This window comes from Sebastes umbrosus, chromosome 12 (assembly GCF_015220745.1).
Source record: "Sebastes umbrosus isolate fSebUmb1 chromosome 12, fSebUmb1.pri, whole genome shotgun sequence".
Classification (NCBI taxonomy): domain Eukaryota; kingdom Metazoa; phylum Chordata; class Actinopteri; order Perciformes; family Sebastidae; genus Sebastes; species Sebastes umbrosus.
The window spans coordinates 9,547,006-9,572,496 of record NC_051280.1 but is presented as its reverse complement, the minus strand read 5'-3'; the positions used below and the strand labels follow the sequence as shown (position 1 = coordinate 9,572,496).

Genomic DNA, 25,491 nt, shown 5'->3' with positions numbered 1-25,491 from the left:
GCAACGAGACAAATAGATTAGCAGGGTCGAGGGAGCTTCTCATTGATGTGCTTAATTTAATGAACCTCAAGCACTGATATCAGAAAATATACATGCAACTTCAAACTGAATGTCAGTTGTAAGAGGAAACGTTTTTGATGTTTCTAGTTTTTTTTATAATAGAGGACTTTCTGCCTTTTTAAATCATATGCATATCTACTTTAAAGTGTACATGAAACAATACTAAATATTATGGTTGGTTTAACGAGGCAGAAAGGCTGACTGACAGATTGATTGACTGGCTGACTGAAAGGGACTGAAGTGGCTGAGTACTGAAGTCCCTGACTACACAGTAACTGCTCACACAGGCGGACACATGCACGCAGCAGCACAATTGCATTTGGCCTCTGATAGATGTGTCAGTACTCTGGTGGGGTGTACCAAACAGCACTGTCTACACTCTTAATAGGCTACAGCAGGGTCAGGCGTGGAATGCAGAGCCTCTATGCGGTGACATGCGCTCTCCCTCCATTACCGTGGCCCTGTTCTGCTGCCTCTTCCTATAGAGCTTTATGCCAAATGCCAGACAAGCCTTTGATCAACGGCATTTAAGAGAGGCAGCCGTCCCAGCGGCGGTTAAGCGTGGGAGGCAGGAAACAACAACGGGGTTACCGATCGTACAGGTCGCAGCCTCTGTCATCAAGTGGCACTTGGCTGGGGCCCTCCCTCCCTCCACAGGAGCCGCGGCAGACAGCTCAATGGCGACTTCAAGAGCCCCACCGATTGTGGTCCTGAATTAGAATCACCATAAGCAGCCTCCTTGAGAAACACCAGCACGTCTTTAAGGAGGCAATAGAAATAACATGTGCGGCAGGGCTGAATCCAATTAGCGAGCTTGCTCTTGAGAGTAAAGCATTGGCGTTCTGAAACTTTCCAGGTCGAATCGGCGAGTGGCATGAATTGGCTGATAGTGCACTTCCTCGTACAAACAAAATGAAAGAGTCCCTTGTTGACACAGCATGACGCTCTGTCTCCGTGATGGACATTTCTGACATTATTTTTATATTCAGTGTTTTGATTTGCAAATACGCTCTCTTTCATTAAGCCGTCACTGTCAACGGATAGTACTGCAAGCTTTAATTAATGTCTAATGATGTTGGAGTGATTTGTTTGGGCCTCTGAAACTAAATTAGCACTTAGAGAAGGTGAGTGCCATCCATACATAGAATCTTTTTTAGCCCTCTATTCAAATACAAAATCTAATATAACTTCTTGTTATGTTGCCTTAAACAAAGGGACCATCTGACAGCTTAAAAGCAGCAGTAATGTGAATACACATGCACCCAGGATCACATGAACACTGATGCTTTTTTTCTCTTCATTATGCCTCTCGCGGCCTCTAAATGCTGTCTCTCCCATGTGTGCTCATTGCTCATTGGACAGCTTGGCTGGGTCAAACACAGGGACACAGCTCTCATGTCTTTTGTGTTGTATTACTCATTGCCTCCCCGTTCCTGTCTGTGTCCTTTTTCCTGTTCACCAGACCATTGTTGACAACAAACTTCTCTGCCAGCAGCGAGAGCAGTGTGTTTTTTTTATGTAGTTGAAGGCTGTTGTCAGAGCTCAAACTCCATTACATATTCAGAAAGGGCTCCCTGACGTGTCATTTTGGAGCGCTGCATGCTGGGTTGGTGTCGCTTGTCACAGGGCTCTGGTTTCTCCACAGTGGCTGACCACCTTGAGCCGCGGGCTGCCGACAGATCGCTGTTGGCTGACAAATCAGCAGCTCAGCACCACTAATCTGTGCTGTAGGCCCTCTCGCCTTACTGCGTTTTGTGTCACAGTCATTGAGCTCAACAGATGATAGGGGACAGCGTGGAACTGGCCGAGCTGTTTTGTTGTAACCATGGGTTCTTAGATAGGTGTTGTTGCCGCTGTCTCATATCCGTGCATGTGTGTCATATTAAACTCTGATTCTCTTCTTTTTCTTCCTCTTCCCCTTTAATTTATCTGTTTGTACAGGAGACCAAAATCGACTGTGTTCGAGTAGCCACCAAAGGTAGGAAGAGATCAGATTGTGTGAATGTATATATGTAATATATGCAGCTCCTACTTGCATATGATTTCTGAGGACTAACAAAGTTAACATGAAATGTCTCGCTCTCTTTAGTTTGTTAGCTTTAATGTGTTACCTATGGCGGCGTATTAGGGCCGTTGTAGGTAATAAAAAAAGAAGAATTACGGAGCCTGGGGAGGTGGGTAATATTCCAAGAAAAAACTTTCTAAGATTAAAGTCGTAATTTATGAGTAAAAAACTTGGATATTGTCTGAGATTAAAGTGGTAAATTTATGATTAAAAAAAGAAAGAAAAGTTGAATATTATAAATCCACATATCTAAGAAAAAATGTAATTCAATATTATAAACTCAGAAATTTACGAGAAATAAACTCAAATTCTCTGATTAAAGTTGTGAATTTATGAGAAAAAACGTGGATATTCTTTGAGATTGAAGTGGCAAATTTACGAGAAAAAAATCAATTTACAACTATAATCTCGGAAATTCTGAGTTTTTCTCACACTATCACCCTCCTCCCTTAGCATCAGTAATTTATTTTTTACCTACAGTCTTTCTAATATACTGTAGTAGTACAAAAAAAGCCAATGTCTTAAAAAGCCAAAAAATGTGATATGGTCCTCACATCAACACATTGACCAAGAACATGTGTTTTTCCATGGCTGGGAGGCAGCCTGTATGCCCACTGAGGCCTGTAGGTACTTAGCTATGCTGCCTGTACGTCCTGCTCCACACATTAAAGGTGATGAAGTCTAAGCACCATTGATCCGGGAGCAGAATTGATAAGGCCGGAGGGAGCTCTAGTCACACTCCGTTCTGGGCCACGGGTGGTCCTGTCACATGCCCCGACAATCTTGTATATTTTGCAGCCCCACTATGGATTTCATATGGAGTTCCTGATATCTCCATCTAGATGGCTCAATAGGCTGACGTAAAGTAGCACGTACTAGAAGTAGAAGGATCATATAAGCAATTTCTCACCTGAAGGGACACATTTTAATGGCCCACAAAGATATGAACTTGTGTGAAATGATTGCTGTTGCTAACTTGGCAAAAGAAATTGTGTTTCTAATACTGTAATGGGTGTCTTTCTCTGCCTCAATGTTGCATGATGTTGGGGAACTGTTGGTGTGGCTGTTTTCAGCTTCAGTGTGGCCTGTCTCTCTCTTTCTCTCTCTCTTTCTCTCTCTCTGTCTCTCTCTCTGTCTCTCTCTCTGTCTCTCTCTATATTGCATGCAATCCTGGATCAACTGACTCAACTCAGCCGCCATACTCGTGACTCAGCTCACAACCCCCTACATCCGCATCGCCCCAGCGGCCGGTGACAACCAACTAACAGGTCAGACCCGTAGCTTCCTGCACATTCTCCGACCATCTCAGTTATTCTGTCCACAACAAGTTTAATGTGGCGGCCATACTGACAATTGTTTCCCCCAACAGGAAAAACAAACAAGTTGCATATTGCATGTGTGTGGTTTTGTTTATTGTCCTGCTATTTGCATAGAATCAGTGTGATTAAATCAAAGAAAATTGTCTTTTACCTTCATCTTCTCAGCATTACTGGACATGAAAGCCCTGTTTGAGGTGCGGTTGTCATTTGATGTGTCAGTGTTGGAGATTTTTGACAGGAGTTAATCCCCTTTCATGAATATTTCTCATTATTTTTTGGGAGATTAAGTGTTTGTAGGTGTTGGTTTGCTGCAGTTGCGACAACTGTAAACACACAAAAGGATGCTGAAGTGCTCACCGTAAAGATCTGGAGAGTTTTCAAGAGTGTAGCGTCTATTAAAATTCAGCTCAGTTTCTGCTTTTTGTGTGTGGATCTCAAATTCTCTCAGACTAGGATGGACGAATATTGACTTGTAGCAGCAAACGTACAGCACTCACGACTCAAATGGGGATTTGTCACTGACAGCCTTTCTGTAAGATTAGCCTGTAACAGTATAGTGGGACAAAGTCTGCTCCATCCGTCCAGACATAATTGTTAATATGTCACCAGTCTTGAAATCCTCCACAGCTTCGCCTTAAAAACGTATATCTAAATAAAGGCCTGGCTGTCGATAACAACATAGCAGAGCTAGAACAATATGTCACAACCAGCCCGGGATAGATATTTACCTTTTTGATAGCGAGAGAAAATGGCAACGCAGAGGAGAGTAGGAAGCCCGCTCTAGCAGATTGGTCTGACATAACAATTTATCATTCTAAATTTACCCCTGGTGACAAGGAATAATGGTGTTGTTCAGGTGGACAGTTGTCATTCCAGGAGCGTTGCTTTCCTCCGAGTGCTTCTTATCACTTCCCAGAGAGCATATGCTGTTAAAACAAGACGCTTTTTCCTCCCCCCTCCCTCTCTCTTTGTGTCTCTCGTCGTTGGCTATCTCCTCCCCGAGCTGATATTTAATGTTTTGGTTATTTCAGGCTTTTTTATCTTCTTGGGTATTATCTCTTCCGCCCTGCATCCTACATTTTTTACAGCCCAGCAACCATTTGCCCCAAACATGATTAACCAAGGGTAAAGATGATGCACGCTTTATCTCTCCCAGTGCAGCTTGATCCACAGAGCGCTGATGTCCACTAAGGACGGAGCTAAAGGTGGAGTTTTTAGGGAGTCACTTACTTTCAGAATAAACATTACTCTGAGGCCAATAAATGTGTATTGATATTTATGGGCCACAGAATGCCACAGAATATCAGTGTATTGATTAATCAACCTCAGTCCTCCACACAGTCAAATCAATGAGAGGCAATACTGAAAGTATGGATGTGCACTCTGTTGTTTGGTTCGTGTAGAACAATAGCAAAATGGCCATTAGATTTGTTTCACAGTCTGCCAGATTAATTGCACTTTCTTTGTTTGATCTTGTTGTATTTATTGTGATATTTTTTCAGGAGCAGCCACTCACAAACCCGACGCGGTGGAGCCAGAGAAACAAACGGACCACACGGTGAAGATCGCCGGGGTCATCGCTGGCATCCTCCTGTTCGTCATCATCTTCTTAGGAGTGGTACTCCTCATGAAGAAAAGGTAAGCTTCTTTTTTCTTACTCGTTGAAATACTACTTCACATTTGTGGATGAGGTTGAACTTACTTGCCGAGTGCTCACAAATAAGTAGTTTCTGTTTCATCATTTTGTATATTTCTCCCTCAAACGGTGGTATTGTCAGCGTCGCAGTAAATAATTAATTTGATTATGTTGATACGCCCCATTAAGGCTGTTTACAGCCATGAGATACAGTGTGCCATGAAAAATTAATCCGTTTCCACGGCACCCTCAAACAAATGCGCAGCGCTTCAATGACATTGGAATGGGAATAGGAAAAAATGTTTTCCGAGGCCCGTGGTACGGAGAGAGGCGGGGAGGAGATAAGAAAGAAAATATGATGAAAGGCTCTAAAGGAAAGAGGATGGCCACATAGCTGAAGGCTAAGTTTACATTAGCCCTGGACCCCATACTGGAGAGAGGTCCTCTGTACATATCCCAGCTATCAGGGGAGCTAAAGCTCAGCAAATATCTACCCCCTTTTGTCCACAGCAAACCTTGAAATAACACAATGTCCGTTTCTGCAGAGATTTATTTGGTGGACACAAGTTGGTTTCCTTTAATATGTCGATTGTGGAAAAAAAACGACATTTCCCAGTAACACTTATTATGTAGTCGCTGTACTTTACTGTACGTGCTCCTTTAAAGGGGTAGTTCGGGTGTTTTGAAGTGGCGTTGTATGAGGTACTTATCCAAAGTCAGTGTATTACCTACAGTAGATGATAGTCGGCACGCCCCCAGTTTGGAGAAACAGAAAGGAGTACCACAGGAGTAAAGCAGTGTACAGCTGTGGACAGGGACAGCAGCAATACGTATTTTATCCACCTAAAAAAAAATCAATATCAGTTTAAGCGTACGCTATATTTTTTATATTTTCGCCGGTTTACCTTGCCATCAGACAGCCCTGCCTGACGGAAAACTGAAGCCATTGTATCCATCTGTGCTCTTGCCAAAGCCACCAAACTCCATTGAAAAAAAAGTGTAATTTTACCACTCACAATACGGAGGTTACTGGTCTACTGCTGCCACGTTCAGTTAGTTTGTTTGTGCTATTGTGTGACTTTGGTGAATCCAAACTAACCAGAGTCACACAATAAAACAAGCAAAGTGATCAAGGCGGCGGTAGACCAGGATATCCTGTGTTCTGTGAGGTAAAATTACTGTGTTTTTCAATGGAGTCTGGTTGCTTTGGCGAGAGCATAGATAACAACTTCAGTTCTCTGTCAGAAACGTAGACTGTATAGCTGTGTCATGGCAAGGTAAACTGGCAAAAATATTGTAAATATAGCGTACACTTAAACTGATATTGATTTTTTTTAGGGCGGCTAAAATACGTTTTGCTGATTCCCCCATCAACCGCAGTACATTGCTTTGCTTCCGTGCAGTAACTCTTGTCTGTTTCTCCAAACTGGGAGCGTGCCGACCGTCATCTACTATAGGTAATACACCGACTATGTATAAGTACCTCATACAAGCCAACTTCAAAACACCTGAACTATCCATTTAATGTTAGATAGTTTGTGTTGAATTAAAGGTCAATACAGTAAATGGAGTAGACGAAGCTGAGTGAGGAGGCATAGTTGTGTTCTAATATAATCAATATGGTCTATGTTTATTTTTGACAGTAATATAAGATTCCTCATTTATTACAGCAGGCCCTGTCTGTCTGCGTAGCACAGTGATCAGTGGGTGGGTGTGAAAATCAGCACTCAGTAATGGAATTGTTTTCAATTAGCCTTAATCAAACCAGAGATGGAGATGACTTCATTGGTTGAATTTTGTGTAATTTACTGTTACCAACGGGGAATCTGAGTTGTGTTTAGACACTCAACGCGCTCATTAAGTTTCAACCTCGAAGGTCAGATATGGTAATTTTTATAGGTGTATAAAATGATGTGTTCTTAAAAGGGGGGTTTTAGTGACAGCATGGTTGCCTCTGATTTACATCATATGCTGTAGACCAGCTCAATATCAATATAATTAGAGAGTTTCAGTTGTACTGTACTGCCCCCCCCTCCCCTTGCAAAGCATGACATGACTCCAAGCGATCACCTTTGCCCTCATGATCACTAGTTTACCTCCACGTATGCCACCATATCTGATTTTGTTCATTTCTACTCTTTTTTCAAACATTAATATATTTTTACTTTTTCTTTCCTTTTCATTCCATCCCCTCCCCTCCTCCACTGCTTATTTCCTACCACCACCCCACTCGGCAGAAGAACCTATCACTCCTACACTTACTACCTGTAAGTAACCACTTTGTGTAATGTTAGTGCCATGCTTCTCACCCACACGCTGTTTCCCATGCATGCAAAGAGCCATGTCATCCTCCTCCCGCTCAGAGCTATTACAGAGGCCCAACTGTAATCTCTGCTGGAGGAAAACGGAGGACGCCACTCCGATGCATCTCCACATGACGAGCACATCATACTGTATGTCACATTGGCACGACTTCTGATGAAAGCACGCAGACGCATCTACAACCCCCACGACATAAACCTGCCTCTGAAATGTTATTGCACAAAATAATTTCTGCTAGACTTTTAAGGAGTTTGTTTATCAAATGATGAACTAAACTGCCTTAATGATTGTACGGCTGCCAAACTCATCATGTGAAAGAAAAAGAAATCAATGCAGGAGCTCCTGCATTTTTAGTGAGTGTGAATTTTTCATTCGACTCCAGTGATTTCATCTCTGTTGACTTGTCAAAGTTAGTTTTTTTGAAGTGCCTATCACAGTGAATCTATGCTTTAGCTGTGCCCAGAACCTCAATGAGCTAGTCCAAATATTTCACATGTTGTACACTTGTGTATACACACTGCAAATGCCAAAATGCACCCAATAACTCCTATGCTGGATTGACCATATTAATAGGTTTTACTCTGAAAATTTAAGCATGAGCTAACATCTAACATCTTACCAATTTGGCTCCATATGCATGTGATAATTTCTAGTCTTTCTCTACCCCTACTCCATCCGCTCATTCTGTCATCAAACCATCTCACGCTTCTTTCCTCCCTTTTGTTCCGAGCATGTTTTCTGGGTTATTGCACATCCATCCCATTGATTCTATGGTGATGGTGGAGTTGTGTCTTTAGCTGACAAGGCGTATGCATCACTACTGAATGAGCTGATGTGATCACAGAATAACCTCCTTTCTATTTAGATGTCTCCAACATCATAAAACAAGAGCCGTAGAGCCGCCGTATTCGCTCTTAATAGAAGACATGATTCCAAATCACACCTCTGAATGGTAAAGAAGCTTATTCTGCCGCTCTGCCTTCACTGCTGTAGCTCATATAGGCTCCCTCTGTACGCTCTTTGTGATGGATGCCGACTAATCTGTCTTGAGATGGCTGTGATCAGAGGAGAGAATGGAGGCTGCCTCACATCAAAGAACATCTCAGAATGCACCTGGAGATAATACTACTCTGAATACTCTGCGTGTCACTCATGTTAGATCACAGCTGTCTTGGATGGAAAACCCCAATGACTTGGAGGAGTGGTGTCATCAAAGCTGAGCACACACATTGACCAAGCTAAGCAGGTTGTCAGTGAAACAATCAAAATATCAGTTTTGTACTTTTTAGGGCTGTCAATTGATTAAAATATTTAATTGTGATTAATCACATGATTGTCCATAGTTAATCGCGGTTAATTGCAAATTATTCTAAAAAAAATGTATCTGTTCAAAATGTACCTTAAAGGGAATTTGTCAAGTATGTAATACTCTTATGAACATGGGAGTGGGCAAATGTATTCGCTTTATGCAAATTAATGAATATATTTATTATTGGAAATAAAAAAAAACACAAAAAACACAAAACAATGACAAATATTGTCCAGAAACCCTCACAGGTACTGCATTTAGCAAAAAAAATATGCTCAAATCATAACATGGCAAACTTAAGCCCAATAGGCAACAACAGCTGTCAGTGTGTCTGCATGTGATTATCATAAAGCGGGCATGTCTGTAAAGGGGAGACTCGTGGGTACCCATGGAATCCATTTTCATTCACATATCTCTAGGTCAGAGGTCAAGGGACCCCTTTGAAAATGGCCACAACAGTTTTCCCTGGCCAAAATTTTGCGTAAATCTGGAACGTTATTTAGCCTCCTTCTTGACAAGCTATGACATGGTTGGTACCAATGGATTCTTTAGGTTTTCTAGTTTCATATGATGCCAGTATCTTCACTCTAGCTTTAAAACTGAGCCCGCTACAACCTAAAAATCACAAGTTGCGTTAAAGAAATTAATGGTGTTAAAAGAAATGTATTTATTATCGCGTTAACTTTGACAGCCCTCGTATTTTTAAGTGTTAGATTCATAAACATATAAATATAATATAAAATTGCATATAAACTATAGCATAACAACAAACAAAGCATAAAGCATTATTTAGCATATAAAGATGGACGGCATGGCAGCTCCCCAAAAGTGAAGCCAAAACATCATGATCGCCCCCTGGTGGCTGGCTGCAGTATAGGTCAAAGCGACCGTGCTCGGCTCGTGATTGGCTCGGGCTGGTGTGTAGGCAGGACTTAGATACCGCGGCTCCAGCCCCCTGATCACTACTGTGCAGACTCTGGCTCCAAATTATGTAAAAATATCAAGCTCCCGTATCAGGGTCTATTGTTGGATGCAAATAGTGTTTTCTTGGATTATTGTCCATTTGCATATAGATGAGATGATGTCTAAAATTACAAGTTAATACATTATTTTTCACAAGAAGTTAGGTATTTAATAGCAAATTTTCAGACGTGTGTTTTGATGATGATTTTCAAAATTATTCTTCCATTTGAAGGAAATATAACGCCTTAAATAATATTTATTTAGAGGCATGTTTGTTTTGATTGACAGGTTTTAGGCATAGGTTAGTTAGCCAAATTGGATATTCTGGCACCAAACGCGTAACAGGATGTATTTGAAGAGTTAAGCCGAATCGCGTCCCTTTAAAATTGAATGTATGCGTGACGTCAACAGCACCACGTCTACATCTTTCTACAATCTTGTGTGTCAATATGAATTGGAGGGTTTATTGTTAAGATTTAAAAAGAAAGGAAAGAGTAGGCTGTGAATGTTGTGACTCCTCTCTAAAGCTGACAAGATAACAACATAATATACAGTTAGATAAGGAGTAATGATCCCCACTGGGAAATGTGCCATGACAGCAGCAAATACTAATAGATAATAAAACACACTTAGAGAATGTGGGAATAAATAAATAAATAAATAACCAGAGCACCTCACATTTCTGGATCTCTGTAACAAGTGATATTGTCCTCTGCACAACTTCTATGATGGAAAATCTAAACGGCAACATTTTTACATTCAAGATGCCTATTCAGACAATTTATTTATGAATGTCTAGAAGGTGTAATACATTATATTGATTGATTTGAATTCACCTCGTCCTCTAATGTTGATGTTTATTGTAGTTGTATGGATCTATGGCAGTGTTTCTCAAATGAGGGTACTTTGGAGTACTGCAGGGGGTACGTGAGCGTTTTTAATAATGTTAATTTAAAAAATAGAATTCCTAAAATAATTATATCACAGGGGGGAAATTATTGAAAACATTTTGAGAACCATAGATTATACGGCACACTGCAAGCAAATTGTTTCAGGAGTAAGGTGAATGATATTTCACCCATTATTTTCACCTCTGTCACATTTTGTCGCAGTAAATTAACGTTTAGTTTGTAGTAATAACTTTTCAGCTGAATGAAGGTGTTCAACACTGGTCATGCATCGCCATTAACAGGTGATACAGTTGTGCATCATGAGCAATTGACATTTAAAATTATGCTGCAGTGAGCAAGGATGTATCATTCAGTAATACAACCCCCCATCCTCCCATCTTGTCTTTATATCTGCCTCTTGTGTCATTCATTGGTAGACACAAGGAAGCAAAGCAAGTGAGAGGAATGCAGAAGCATGTTAGCTAATTGGAAAGATGATTTTGTGCCTTAAGGTGTTAAGACAGGAGCTGCAAAGGTGACATCTCACCAAAGAGTCACTCGGTATGGCAGGTGTTTAGTTATTTTACCCCTAATGTTTTGTACTCTGAGGGTGTCTAAGTTCAGCCTTTAAACAAATATAACTAATACGTTGCATAAACCCAAAGTTTATATTAACAAATCAATTATAGACTGCTTTCTGAAGAGCGCTCTCTGAAGTGTTCGTCTGCAGTTTTGATTACCGCCTTGTTGCCAGCCATGAGATTACAACACCTCTATGATTGATGAACCCCATTAATGCTCTCATGCATTCATCAAAGTCTTTTAAAGGCATGAGAACATCCTGCAGTTGCCAAAATATGCACTTTGGGTACATTGCCAGAGGTGGCTGCGGGGGTTAGCGCGCAACACAACATCAGTCAAGAGCGCTCATTAGGGATGCAGTTACATGTGTGATCAAATATATGACTATCCTTTAATCAGGTGGCCGTACCGGCCGCTGTGCCTGCTGCTGCTGCTGCTGCTGCTTCTGGGGACAGGAGAGAGATCAATGGCACAGGGCAAGGGTTGCGATTGGGTCTTTATTCCTGTGAGAGTTAGATTCATCCATCAAGTAGCAGGAATGTTAAATACAAGCACACTTACTGTATCACTTGTGACTGATTAGTCAGGCTTGTGTAGTGCTTCTCAAACCTCAGGTATGTGATCTGACTGTAAAGACGTCCTCTATATAATTAACCAATATATTATCCTCATCATGTAGGATAATATTAAACTAATCCCTCAGTGTAAAACCTATAAAAGTTTCAGATTTAACTGGAAAGGGACAAAAAAACTGAATATTTGGATTACACTGCAAGACTTAGAAAATAGTAGTTTTATTTTACAGTAGGCACTGTATGAACATATATTGTGGTGTAGACACTTATCTGTTTCCTGTAATATCAAGCAAATGTTACCCTGTGGTTTTCCATCTACAACTTCACTGTTTTAGTTCACTCTCACCGCTCTTCTAGCATAATTTCCAGTCACAGCAGGCAACTGTTTTCAGCAAAAAAGCCTTAAACCTTCAATAACTGACTTTTTGGCCACTTGGGGGCAGTACAAACAAGCTGTGAATATATCATTGGCATATCGTCACCTTTTAAGTTGATATGGCAAACTTGTTAGCAAACATCCAGTAATCATATTTCTGGACACCTGGCGAATGTAAGTCCAATATTCACTCTCTTTTAGCTCTGTTTTTGGTCTCAACCAACTCTTGAGAGAAATGTGTCTGTCTGCTGTTGAAAGCAGCTGCCTGCTGTGGATGAAAACGACGCTATGAGAGCGGTGAGAGGATTTTTGGTTTCAAGTCAGGCTGTAGATATCGTGTTGACGGGTCGGGTCAGGTCTGGTTGCGGAACTAATGTGTCGTTTGTGCGGGTGGCGGGCGGTTACGGTATTGCATGTTGCGGTGCCAGTGCAGGTGCGGGTCTTGAAAATGAGGCCTGTGGAGGACTCTAATGAACGAGTGGCCGGACTGGCTACGTAAACAAAGCACAGATGAGCTCAGATTACAACACACACACAGAGGGAAAGCGACTTCATTCTCTGCTCAGGTAGACATTACTCCTCTATATCTTTAAATAGCAAATAATTGTTTGCTGCTATATTAATGCTCTGATTTTCAAATTAACACCTTTTAAGTGAAAGGCCCTAATGTATCTAAAAGTTACCCATATATTGTAAGTCCTGATTTTAATGTCCCGTTATGGCCTAAATACTGTTTGACTGTTTTTTCTACCCTGATATGGATAACACAGCAGAGGGAGTTTGATTACATTGAAATAGAATTATAAAAATTTGAAGACATGTTTGCACAAAATATCTACTCATGAATGCAGTCTATAAATATTGGTGTTATGCTTGATGTTTCTGCCTGCTGTTTTATTATATCAGCTCATAAAAAACAATTTCATTCAGGAGAGACCGGTTCCATTTCCATCTGGCAGGTGGTCACTTATATCATAAATCCCTGATGGTATGATGAGTGCATAAGTTTTATTGAGTGGCCCTGATGGTAAACAAACCTGCATGCTACTTTCAGTGCTGTAATTTACAAAACTCTTGCTGTGATATATCAAGAAGAGAAAAAAAGGCTTAAATTGCTTCCTTTTTACTGAAAAACACACACAGACATATAAATCATCATTCATGGGAGGCCTACTAAACGCACCATGTATAACACAATGTGCTCAGGGCAAACACCTTCATTAAACCTTACAAGCCGAACATGCAGCAAGAATCACATTAATTGGTACAAGCCTTGCAGATTTTTGCACCTACGAGCTTTGAATGTTGATGAGGAAGGGGAAAGAGGAAGAGCAGCTCGAGCAGGGCGAAGGGATGTCATGCACGGAATGATGAAGTTTCAGTGCATAAATTTTAACATGATGTGTCATTTACAAAGCATCTGTCTGTCACAGCTTGGCACTCTGTACTGTACACAGTTGCTCTCATCAGCTACTTACTTAACTACATATAACACGTATCGGAATAATACAGGCAGTGCCATTGCAATAGTGGAAAAATCATAACTGCAACTTTTGGTATAGAGCATAATGGTTTATTCTTGTGACAATGAGATGCAGTTAAAAAGCTTTAGAAAAAACAAGCAGAGAAATGATGAGAAAATTATGTATATTGTACAAGTATATGGTTTAATCATAATAGTTCATACTTTTAATTTTAAAATACAGTGCATTTTATTACTTGATTCAAACTATAATTAAGTATATTCACTGATCGGTAAATAAAATGAGTATACTTTTATTAAGCTAGCCATAATGTAGGAACAAGGTGACCAGGGACCAAAACAGATTCATCTGAGTCCTTGTCAAAATAAGAATTTTAGAGGCAAAACACCCAAAATGTAGTACTTTAACAGACACTAGATTTAACAAACAAATTGTAGCAAAATGTTGGCTATCATAAAGGTAACACTAAATGTTATTTACAACATTACAAGTCAAGGCTTTGTCTTTAACAAAATAACATTTTTGAGAATGTAATCACTTTAAAGGTGCCAAATTCGAAATTCAGAGCATATCTATGATTGAGGAATTGCCTCCACTCGGTTCTCAACATGGCGACGACTAACAGCGAACAGTGCTCGCAGCTAACGGTGCTAACAGTGCAGTGAAACAGTGAATAGTAACAGTGAATAGTAACAGTGAAAATAACGGCAACACTGCTGACGGAGCTAACAGTCTTAACAGAACCGGAGGGTGGGTGCTTCCGCGATGACGCCGTCGATCGGGACTAGTAGGCAACTCCGGGATTTGAAAAGTGAAGCCAAGGCTGAAGTGCATTAAACCTGCATTCTTTCTAATAGCCAGCAGGGGGCGACTCCTCTGGTTGCAAAAAGAAGTCTGATTGTATAGAAGTCTATGAGAAAATGAGCCTACTTCTCACCCTGATTTATTACCTCAGTAAACATTGTAAATATGAGTTTATGGTCTCAATCGCTAGTTTCAAGTCTTCTTCAATACAGCATGATGTTCATTTAGTAATAGGTGACTCTAAATTATGGTCCCATTTAGAGTCAAAAAGGCCATAAAGCAGGGTATGCTTTAGGGCGTGGCTACCTTGTGATTGACAGGTCGCTACCACAGTGTTGTCCAGTCTGGGTGTTGTTAGTGTTTTCATCTTAGAACTTTAACCCTTTCACAGTGTGTTTTCAGTTAATGGTTGCAAAATACCAAGATGGCGACGGCCAAAAAATAAGATGGCGACCAATGGGTGATGTCACAGAGACCATGTCCACTTCTTATATACAGTCTACGGTCAGGACAGCATTATCAGCTGTAACCGCCGTATGACAGCAGTGCAGAGCGGCGGCCATGAGCTAGTCAGTGGGGCACGCTCACATGGGCTAACATGCACATGCACCGGCTACATAAACAAAGCACGGAGAAGCTTGGATTACACAGAGGGAGAGGGACTTCATTCTCTGCTCAGGTAGACATTACTCCACTAGGCATATATTTTTACAAAGCAAATTGTTGTTTGATGCTATATTAATGCTATGAATATCAAATAGAGAACCTTTAAAATCCCAAATAATATGTTTCAAACTAGCTATTTGAAACGTCTACATGTATGAAATGCAGTAAATTTAATGTTTAATTTTTTTGGTTGCACTCCTTCAGTGCTGTTTTTTTTTTTGTCTAATTCATTCCTTTCTTTGGATTGATGAGGAGCCAAAAAAAATAATTTTAAAATGAAGAATTATGAAGGCCAATCCTCATTGTATTTTTGTTATTTATATATTTTCTATGTTTGTTTAAAAAAAACAGTTTTACAGAATCAATGATGCAATCAAGTTAGCAGATAAACAGTATTGTGCATCACTGAATAGAGTCTGCATTCAGAAATAGTTTTTGTAAACTTGCACTAAAGTAAATGAGTAGATGCAGGAATGGATGTACAGTATGATGGATGACCTCATGGAAGAATGAGTTAAAGATGGAGAGAAGTTTGAAATGAGACACAGTGCAAACAACTACTGAAATGCCCCCACTGGGTGAATCAAAGACGCTTCTGTTGCCCCTCCCAGCTGCGTGTCAGTCATCTAACACGCACACACATACACACCCATGCACTGCGGATGTGTGCGGATCGTCTAATGAAGCCTTCTTTGTCCCAATGTCACAAGGTTTAGGCTGCTCCAGCGCCGAAATGAGGCCCACCATGCTGAGCTTGAGGTTTTGAAGCTCTTGTTTTAGAAGTTGCAGCAGCATCACCTCCCACAGAACAGAGAATCTGGCAAACACGCACAGACATACAATTCACGCAGCTTCCTTTTTGTTGTAGCTGAACTCATGGAGTTAGGAGCTCTGCTCACTTAGATCCTAGATATACCACGCCTGTCATGTACAGAACTGCAGACAATCCCTCTAATGAGAGTTGCCTAATATAGTTACCTGGAGTGTTTGCTCAGTCTTTACTTCTACAAACACCTCTGCCATCTGTCTGTCTCTCCTCCTTCATATGCACATTCACTGCTGTTCAAAGAAATTTGCGATTTTTATTGTCGGGCGTGCCTGCAAGCAATCAGTCCTATAAATTTTTTGTTGGGATCTTCTCCGCGCGCAGCTTTACGCTAACTATCAGGGGATATGATAAATGGTCACATTCATCAAGATGCACAAACACTCCACTGTACACTTCCTCGTACTATCTCTGTCAGCACATCAGACCCTGTAATATAGTCATCTATCATTAAATTTCCCCCTCTTACAAATGAGGAGAGAATAGCATGCCAATTAATCTTCATCTAACACCCACGGTGCCTTGCAAACATCCCAGTATTGCTGGTGCTTTCCTCATTTTGGCACTGGTGTCTGTGCAGCCTCGTTTATCTCCAACGCCCGTTCTTCAGCTGTTACGCAGGCCAGGAAAACGGAAATTCAAGTCTTAACAGACGCAGAAATAAGAACAGTGATACAGTATGAAAACCGGGATTATAGTGGTTCTTAATAGTCTTCTCCATGAGTGCACACAGTGCCGAATCAGTCTTAATATTGCCTGGGGTGCATACGGCTCCCCCTCCCTTCTCCACTCCTCCCTATTGCAATATGAAGCTATAACGTTAAAAAAAAAAAAAAAAAAAAGAGACAAGCTTGCCATTTTGTTCCCGACTCTAATTGCAGATTAAACACAAAAAGTGAGTCCGGCAGATGAAAATGTCACTACTTTGTCACTTTGCTTTCTGAAGAACGGATCCACTATTAGCCTCACGTCGCGGCCTTCAGAGCAAATGACTGTTTGAAGGCAGCGGGGGCCTGTTGCCATATGGCACCAGACAGCGTCAAAATTGAATAAACAGAGGAGATTTGCGAAAACAAAGCAGCAGGAGTGCATCATTAGACCGCAGTTGTCCGTGAGAGAGACTGCAATTCAAATAGGCAGAGGGGTCACACAGAGAGTAACAAAGTGCGCGGATCAGTGTGAGGGCTGCCATAGTTAATTCTTACACCGCTCGCTCCCCTCCAGCTATGGAGCAGCGGCAGACATCAGATATGGATATAGCTTACAGTATGTTCCCGCTCAAGCTGTTTGCCATTTGTCTGTTGTGAAACTTCCGTGGAAACATAGTATGGTTAACTCCTCAGAGTGATAATGTCATGTTTTATTTATCACCATGGGGACATTTTCTAATGCAAGTGGCTCCTATCTCTGGGAGGTCAGAGGTCAGGGTCAGCTTTCCCTTCAGGGATTCAGAGTCTTACTATAGGACAGTGCAGCAGGGTCAGAGGTTGGTATAATAGAGGAAAACTCAAACTTTTGAGGTCTTTGAGGTTTCTCATTCGTTGCATATTTATTCAGTGAGAATACAGAAGTTGGACAAACTAAGTTTTGCAGCTCATGTTTTCCTCAACGATTTTCACAGTCCAACTTCTTTTGAGGTGATATAATCATCATCGTCATTGAAATGTCACACTTACTGTAGATTTCAAAGGAAAAGGACAGCATAACATTAATAAAAACAATAATACAATTAAAAATAAAATATATAATGTTTGGTTCTGCTGTTTGAGAGACAATCTACTAAGTTAATACCACTAATTAAATAATAATACACTTCTTTGAATAGCACCTTTCATACAAGAAATGCAGCACAAAGTGCTTTACAGTAAAGGAAAATAACATAACAGGGATAGAATGCCATAGTTACTGTAAAATAAGATGGAAAATAAACACACACTTGATAAAATAAGATAAAAATATATTTAATAGAATTCATAACAGAAGATGGAAAATAAAGCCCACTGAATAATGAAAATAATATTAAAATCAGTACCCATATTTGCAGCATGCACAGATACTGTACATCAATAAACACTGCAGCAGCTCCATTCTCTTTTACTCTGTTATTTATTTTTAACTTCAGTGGAGGTAATTTGAGATTTCCCTCCACTGAATGTTAGTAAAGTTATTTATTAGTATTGACACTCAGTTGCCAGTTTATTTCACCTGCCTACAACTAATGCAGTCTGATACTTCCTGCAATAAATCTTCAGCTGATAATGTTCAGATTTTGTTGAAAGATGTTGATTCAACTTAATGGTCATTTTGGATTTGGTATTCAGGCTGCAGTTTGCGGTGCTGTTAAATTGTATTGCATTATACATTTAGTCCACCTTATTTATACCAATGAGATTAGACTGAATATTAGATACTAGAAAACATGAAACATGAATGAATGATTCCGTACACTGACTAAAACAGCGCAATACTGTACACACACGCACCTCTACACATAACAAACAGCAGTATTCATCTGAAAAGGAATTGTGGGATTATTCCTTATTTCATGGGCTATTTTAGGATTTATACATTATTATAACATACATATATATAAAAATATATAAACAAAGCATTTGAATACTGATTTGGAGGTTGATTACCATGGCAACGGTTGAAGCATTCGCGTCAGCCCTACTGACAACATTATGGAAAGGACCCTACAGAGAAATAAAATGTTTTTCTTACCTTTCCCTTGATCCGGTCTGTTTGTTATTGTCTCCAAGTGCCGCTCAAGGAGAAGTCTAGTTGTGAAATTTTAATATCCGTATACTCTGGCTAAATCAAATACAGGCGACCATCAAATTCAAAGACCTCATCCATATTGTGGAATTCATCTAAATATTCAGCCATGACATTGAAAATCTTTTAGATAACACTAAGCTACGCTTTCTGCATTTCTCTATTCATTCAGTATTTGTCCACTATTCCACTGTCGTCTTCCGGCAACACGTCACCTCGCCTTGACTTCTCCTTGAGCGAGACTCTTTCCATTATGTCAGACACTTAAAATAACAATCAGAGCCTGTCATGACAAAAACAAGCACTTTTAGTGGACGTAAAAGACGATGCCAGCTTGCCCCAATAGCACCATATTGCAGCCTGTGAGTAGCTGCCGTCTACAGCGCTCTCCCTCAATACTGGACCAGTTTCAGAAATTGTTTTCTCTGTTAGTCAGTTAGACACAAAAACATGGGAACATAGGGCCCAGGTTGAAAAATACCGAAGTTACCCTTTAATAGTTGAGGACAGCTTTAGGTGATATGTAAAATCTGGAATGTGTCAGTAAAGTGAAACCAGGATAGGTGCGATGTGAGCTCGGCAGCTGCTCTTACGTAAGGAGAACCAGAATATGTGTGAGCATACAGTACATGTGGATTTGTGCGTGTGTGTGTGTGTTTCTCTGTGCGTTCAACTCCGTACACAATGGTGTTTGATATGGAACAGATCGCTTGTAGGCACCAGCACATCAACTCAAAGTAGGTCAATAAAAGCAGGTTGACTGTTTCAGTTCACCATTCACAACTCTAATTCTTTCGCCCCCAAATACTAAAGCTAATTTTAAATCATCACAGCCCCTGATGTATTTGGGTTAGGGTGTCACACCTTTCCACATTCTCAAGGATTTATATTGCAGTGCTTGAAAAAAGCATCTGGAGCCTAATAAAGCCTAATGTGACCACAACCCGGGGCACATTAGCTCAACCATGTCATTACATCAATGAGTCATCGCTACCAGCATCATGTCAGATCAATGGAAGCGCAGTCATTGTTGCTTTTGTCTGATTAGTTTTATTTCTTCCTTGTGTAAAAAGGAAATTGGCCAAGAAGCGCAAGGAGACACTGAACAGCACCCGCCAGGAAATGACAGTGATGGTCAACTCCATGGACAAGAGCTACACGGAGCAGGGCACCAACTGTGACGAGGCGCTGTCCTTCATGGACACACACAACCACACGCTGAACACCCGCAGCGAGTGCGCGCTCACACTCAACGGCCGCAGCGAGTGCGCGCTCACGCTCAACGGCCGCAGCGAGTGTGCCCTCACACTCAACGGCCGCAGCGAGTGTGCCCTCACTCTCAACGGGCGAGGTAAGACGGCCGTGCATCAGACTACCTGCCTTTTACTGTCACACACGCCGAGCACGGTGGAAGCAATTTATTTGGTTTGGTCAGGTGAGAAAGAAATCAGACTTGGCTGCACAGGAAATAATCACACTGGGACAACCTAAAATGGGAGGCTTGGTCCTCTTCCAAGTGGATTTAGGAACATATTCAGGAACAACTGGTATTAAATCCCCATTGCGGTGTGAAATATCAGTCATTGCTTTTAAGTTAGTACTGCAATCATATTTGTTTTGACTCCTGCTACAAAAAAATCTCTACATTTGCAGAACAATGAGTGTCAAATCTCAGTGTGAGGCTATATGACGTTTTCTTATTACCATGATAAAGGTGTTTTTTTCCCTTTTTTTTGTCATATACCACATCCCGTTTCACAAATTAGTGTTGAAAATGGATTTTTAATGAACAATGTCTCTTTGTTTTTCTGTTTTTGCCTAGTTCTAACCGAGACTTTATTCAGCCAGTGCAAATGATTTGACAGTGATTTTGTAGCTTTTGAAAAACTACCCGTTGTTACAATGTGCGAGTGGTAGCCAATGGGGAACCGGCTTCTTCATAACAGTTTAACAGAATTAACTTTCATTTGACGGGAAAAAGACTGATTTTGAGAAAGATTTTGATCTTGTTTCGCTTTTTTCTTCACATGCCCTGAAGGGTTTGTTGTACCCTTTTTACATATTCCCTTTTTAAATGTCTTTTTCTCTAATTAATTTTTGTTAAATTAACTAAAAGTAAACTAAAGTCAACAATATTAATAATTTACTGTTAGGATGTTGCTGATACCAGCACTATGCTATAGTTGTATAGCTGTGTTAACAGTAAGACTTGTTAATAGCCTGTAGGGAGTCTTGTATTGTGATCAATAATCAAGGCTGCTTGAAATCACTTCAAAACTTGACCTCAAAGCTTACCAGTACACATGAACCCTCTGAGAAATCTGTTGCGATGTCTTGAACTCATCGCCCTTCTGTTTCCATTTCATGGAGGAAACACACAACACACACACACACTAGATCCTCTCTGGTGCGATAACCTATTCATTTTCTCCGTCCCAGGTTAGACTTAATACTTTGTTGATGGACAGCTCGGCTAAGTCTGCACCCAGGGCTTGACCTGGTATAATCCCAGTCAAAACCATCAGATTAAAACTCCACAGCAGCTTCTGTCTCTGCACCCCTGCAGGGGATGAGCCCCAAAGATGCTCTGACCTTGATTAACTGTCTGTTAGTGTGGAGGTTCAAATCTGGCCCTCTGTCTGCCAGCGCAAATGATTTAAATGCATTACTTTTGACTCTGCCCGTCAGTGTAATGCCTTCAATACTGTACCTAAGCCCTCTCACGCTCTCCATGACCTTACATGGCTGTCAGTCGTGTCATTTGGCTGCCAGATTATAGTCCTGAACATACTGCACTCATAACCCAAACCCCATTAGCATGGCAGTTGGCTCTGTTGATGTTGCATGAGGAGTCCTTATTCTGTTAAGAGAGGAGATGACACACATTTACTCTGTTGCCCATATGAGTATTGCTCTACTCTGGTACATCAATAGTAGTAATGGAAAGTAACATTTGCTCAAGTATTACGTTTTGATATACTTCAACTGTAATTGAGCATTTCTAGTTTTAGGAAAACTGTCACAGCATAGAGAACACACCGCCGTTTGCATACAATCTGAGAAAAAAAGGGGTTACTTTTTTATGCAATCTGAACAGTGGGATCTGTATTTATCACATTCACTGTAACATCCAACATCATAACACTACTTTTTGTGCAATCTGAACCACTGTCTGCCACAAATCTTTAAACAAGGGCTGCCAAATTTAAGGCGATAATAACACGTTAACGCAAATTAGTTTTAACGTCACTAATTTCTTTAAGGCATTAACACAACATGCGATTTTTAGGTTGTAGCGGGCTAATGGGTTCTATGGGTACCCACGAGTCTCCCCTTTACAGACATGCCCACTTTATGATAATCACATGCAGTTTGGGGCAAGTCATAGTCAAGTCAGCACACTGACACACTGACAGCTGTTGTTGCCTGTTGGGCTGCAGTTTGCCATGTTATGATTTGAGTATATTTTTGTATGATTAATGCAGTACCTGTGAGGGTTTCTGGACAATATTTATCATTGTTTTGGGTTGTTAGTTGATTCCCAATAATAAATATCTACATACATTTTGCATAAAACAAGCATATTTGCCCACTCCCATGTTGATAATAGTATTAAATACTTGACAAATCTTTCTTTAAGGTAGATTTTGAACAGATAAGAAATGTGCGATTAATTGAGATTAATCACGATTAACTATAGACAATCATGCGATTAATCCCAATTAAATATTTTAATCGTTTGACAGCACTACTCTCTACTACTCTCGTATGTACGTATGCTTCAACGTTACTACTCCACTGCTCGTTTTAGTTGTTACTGCAAAACCTCCCATCAGTGGGTCCGCGACTTGCCACAAGTCTTGTTGGTTCATACGAAAATCAGCCCGCTACAAAGTTGTGATGGCAACGGTGCACATAAAAATGGTGACCACTCTGACCATCCTGCTATATTGATTTGAATGGGAATGTCCGTTCTACTCCTATTCTATTTCTATGCTCCACACATAACTCCCTTGTCGCTAACAGTTGCAGATTGATTGATGATGGATGGATGTCGTGATATTATTGGCTGGTATTAGTTTATGTAATCACACAAATGATGATTGGATTTTGGTATAAATATATCAAGTAATAATGTTTTTGCAAATATAGTTGTATAGGTGTACACTATGACCGGGGATATGATCTAAAAGGGTTAAAAAGGCATTTGATAATAAAGCAATGCTAGACTATTGATTGCCTTGTGTTATGCTCTTTTCTCCATCTCTAGCTGGATCATCACCTGCTTCCTTCACACTGCCTAAAGCCAACACTCTCAGTACTTCCATCCCCACCAACGCCTACTACCCAGGTAAACACACACTGTATTTTCCTCACGCTCATCCTGTATGTCAACAGAGCAGTGTTTACTATAGAAGCAGTGATGTCGAGTGAAACCAGAAGGTGTGAAATCCAGTCATCATGAAACCTGCAGAAGTGTCAGGATAAATTAATAAGACATTTCCAAGCAAGTATTAATTAGTTTTATGTTCTTGGTAAGACATCTTTTTATGTAAATGACATACTAATAAAGTAATGGGTGGTATGAATGAATTTAAGTGCTTTAAGAATTAGAAAACGATTTCACAAATGAGAAGGTAGATAAATTGACTTTCGATGGCTTTACACCCAGCTACATCTCGGGTTATAATAACACAAAGTGTTTGCCAAGATGGAATTTAGCTTTTCAATCATGACTTCAATTTCTCCAAGTAATATGCATAATTGTATGTCTTATGTAATCAGATCACAGCTCATTGATTAGATGGAGTAGAGGGCAGCTAGATTTATAATCAACTAAACTTGGTGTATAATTAGCTTTTCTGGGAAATATAAGTAATAAAGATAAGTTTCTTGTTATGCTGCTTGGCAAGAAACCAACAAACTGTCCATTAATATTTTTGTTATTGTTGTTTTCTGTGGATTTATCTTCTTTTATTTACTGCAACTCTCTTTCCTCCTCCAACTTCTGCACTTGTTATGGGGTGTATGAGCAGATCCCTTTGTGCCAACTGCTATCTTAGGTGAGACACATTTTCTTTTCCCATTGCTGTTGATTATTTATTCTTACCTCTACGTTGAAGACAATTTACAGTGCATTACATTCATAAGATGGCTGTTTGAAGACTTAACTGTGAGGACAAAAAAAAAGCACAGATTTTGTTTTGTTTTCCCATTTTTGGTTTGGTTGGCTCTTTTACTAAAGATGGCTTCCTCACCTTCATACCTGCCTGCTGCTTCTCCTCCCCTCCTTCTCCACTTCCTCCTCCTTCCCTCCCCCTCTCCCTCTCCCTCTCCCTCCCCGTCAAACGAGGGGTCTCTCCTGGGCTGAGGCTGGCTTCACTCCATCCCATCCGCATTGCGTGTCGTGCGTGTGATGTCACATACGTGTTTGACCTCTCATATGCATGGACAGACATGTGGACTGGATGTGGGGGAGTGTCTAAGGGGGGGCAACAGGGAGGGGGGGGAAGTTGGCCCCGGTGCCAAGGCCACAGTGTGCTGAAGCCATAGCAGCTGCACTGAGACACAAACAGAAATTAAACCGTGTGAGAGGGAGACAGAAAAACGCTCTCTCCTGACCAAAAATTTCGGGATGCGTTGGGTCTGAACATGTAAAGTCTTGCTTTAGCTGTGCTGCCCTCCCCTCCCTCCCCTCTCTCCTCACTACGCATTTAACTCCCCTCCCTCCCTCCAAAACAACAACCTTTTCTATTATTCTTTTTAATGTCGCTCCCCCTGCCTTTGGCTAACTGCTAGTGACCTACTTGTTTTTGTTTTTGTTTTTTGCCAGTGTTTATTCATCCTGTTCAACGATAAAATAGAATTATAAAAAAAGCATTTTGTTCTTCTGTTAATTATTACAGGCTTTTGTTGAACATGCACAGCAGCCCAAAGTGCAGCATCTTAAAACGAGCATTTTATACCAGCCGAGCACATAATGTAGCTACTAAGTGGGGCACTAGAACTGTAATAATTTAATACTCAAGGCCAAGCAGAACGACGCAATAAGCAACTCTACTCCCGCTTCACCACAAGCACCGTAACTGCATTTACTGCAAGTACAAAACTTTACAGTAAGGGCGTTTTTTTTCCCGTTTTTTTTCTCCTCCACATAAGTGCAACTTAAAGCGGCGTCTTTCATCATCGCTGGTGTGACAGCTGCTTATGTTAGTTCCACGTTTAATGAAGCATGAAACAATTAACATGAAATTACCGCAGCCAGAGAAGGTTACATGCTTTCAGTTGTGACACATTCAGTCACAGCATTGTCTCATCAGTCGAGGTTAATGATCAAAACTGATTAGATCATAGCGGATTGGTAATGTTTTTGATTTCATCTCACACTCGCATACTAAAAATAAACTAAAATTGGTATAAATACAGGTGTCACCACTAGCGCATGCAAATATAATCATAGCAATTAGAGACAGAAATCCAAAATGTCAGAATACTCAAAAAAGTATTGTAAGTCACAGATTTGAAGCAATTACAGCTTGTTCCAAAGATGGACCAGTATTTCACCATTATTTTCTCCCTTGAAATCCATGACTTCCTTGTTTTGTTCTTTTTACTTTTGTCTTGCACTGTTGAAATTGCCCCATCCATCCACTCAACATCCCCCCTTGACTAGGCTTTCTACCTAGGCAGTTTGGACTGAGAAGGCATGTGATCTTGCCCTATAGCGTAGCTCTAAAACACTCTACTGTGACAGGTTCTCATGCTGTATTGTTGCTTATCCCCTCTCTCCTCTCTCTTCTCCTTCTCTTTCTCTTTACATACGTAACCTCTTATGT

General features: G+C 40.6%; 1 protein-coding gene across 12 annotated transcripts in view; it reads left to right on the top strand.

The window, feature by feature from the left end:
* Nucleotides 1-25,491, top strand: part of LOC119498360 (receptor-type tyrosine-protein phosphatase mu-like) — a 191,742-nt gene that overhangs the window by 118,355 nt on the left and 47,896 nt on the right. For 6 of the 12 annotated variants that reach the window (XM_037787181.1, XM_037787183.1, XM_037787182.1 and 3 more), the window contains exons 13-19: nucleotides 2,002-2,038; nucleotides 3,319-3,393; nucleotides 4,947-5,082; nucleotides 7,318-7,347; nucleotides 19,729-20,006; nucleotides 22,926-23,006; nucleotides 23,692-23,718. In XM_037787181.1, the coding sequence (XP_037643109.1) occupies nucleotides 2,002-2,038; nucleotides 3,319-3,393; nucleotides 4,947-5,082; nucleotides 7,318-7,347; nucleotides 19,729-20,006; nucleotides 22,926-23,006; nucleotides 23,692-23,718 (664 nt within the window). The remainder of the gene's footprint in view (nucleotides 1-2,001; nucleotides 2,039-3,318; nucleotides 3,394-4,946; nucleotides 5,083-7,317; nucleotides 7,348-19,728; nucleotides 20,007-22,925; nucleotides 23,007-23,691; nucleotides 23,719-25,491) is intronic. The other 6 variants (XM_037787190.1, XM_037787186.1, XM_037787189.1 and 3 more) reach the window with 3 other exon arrangements.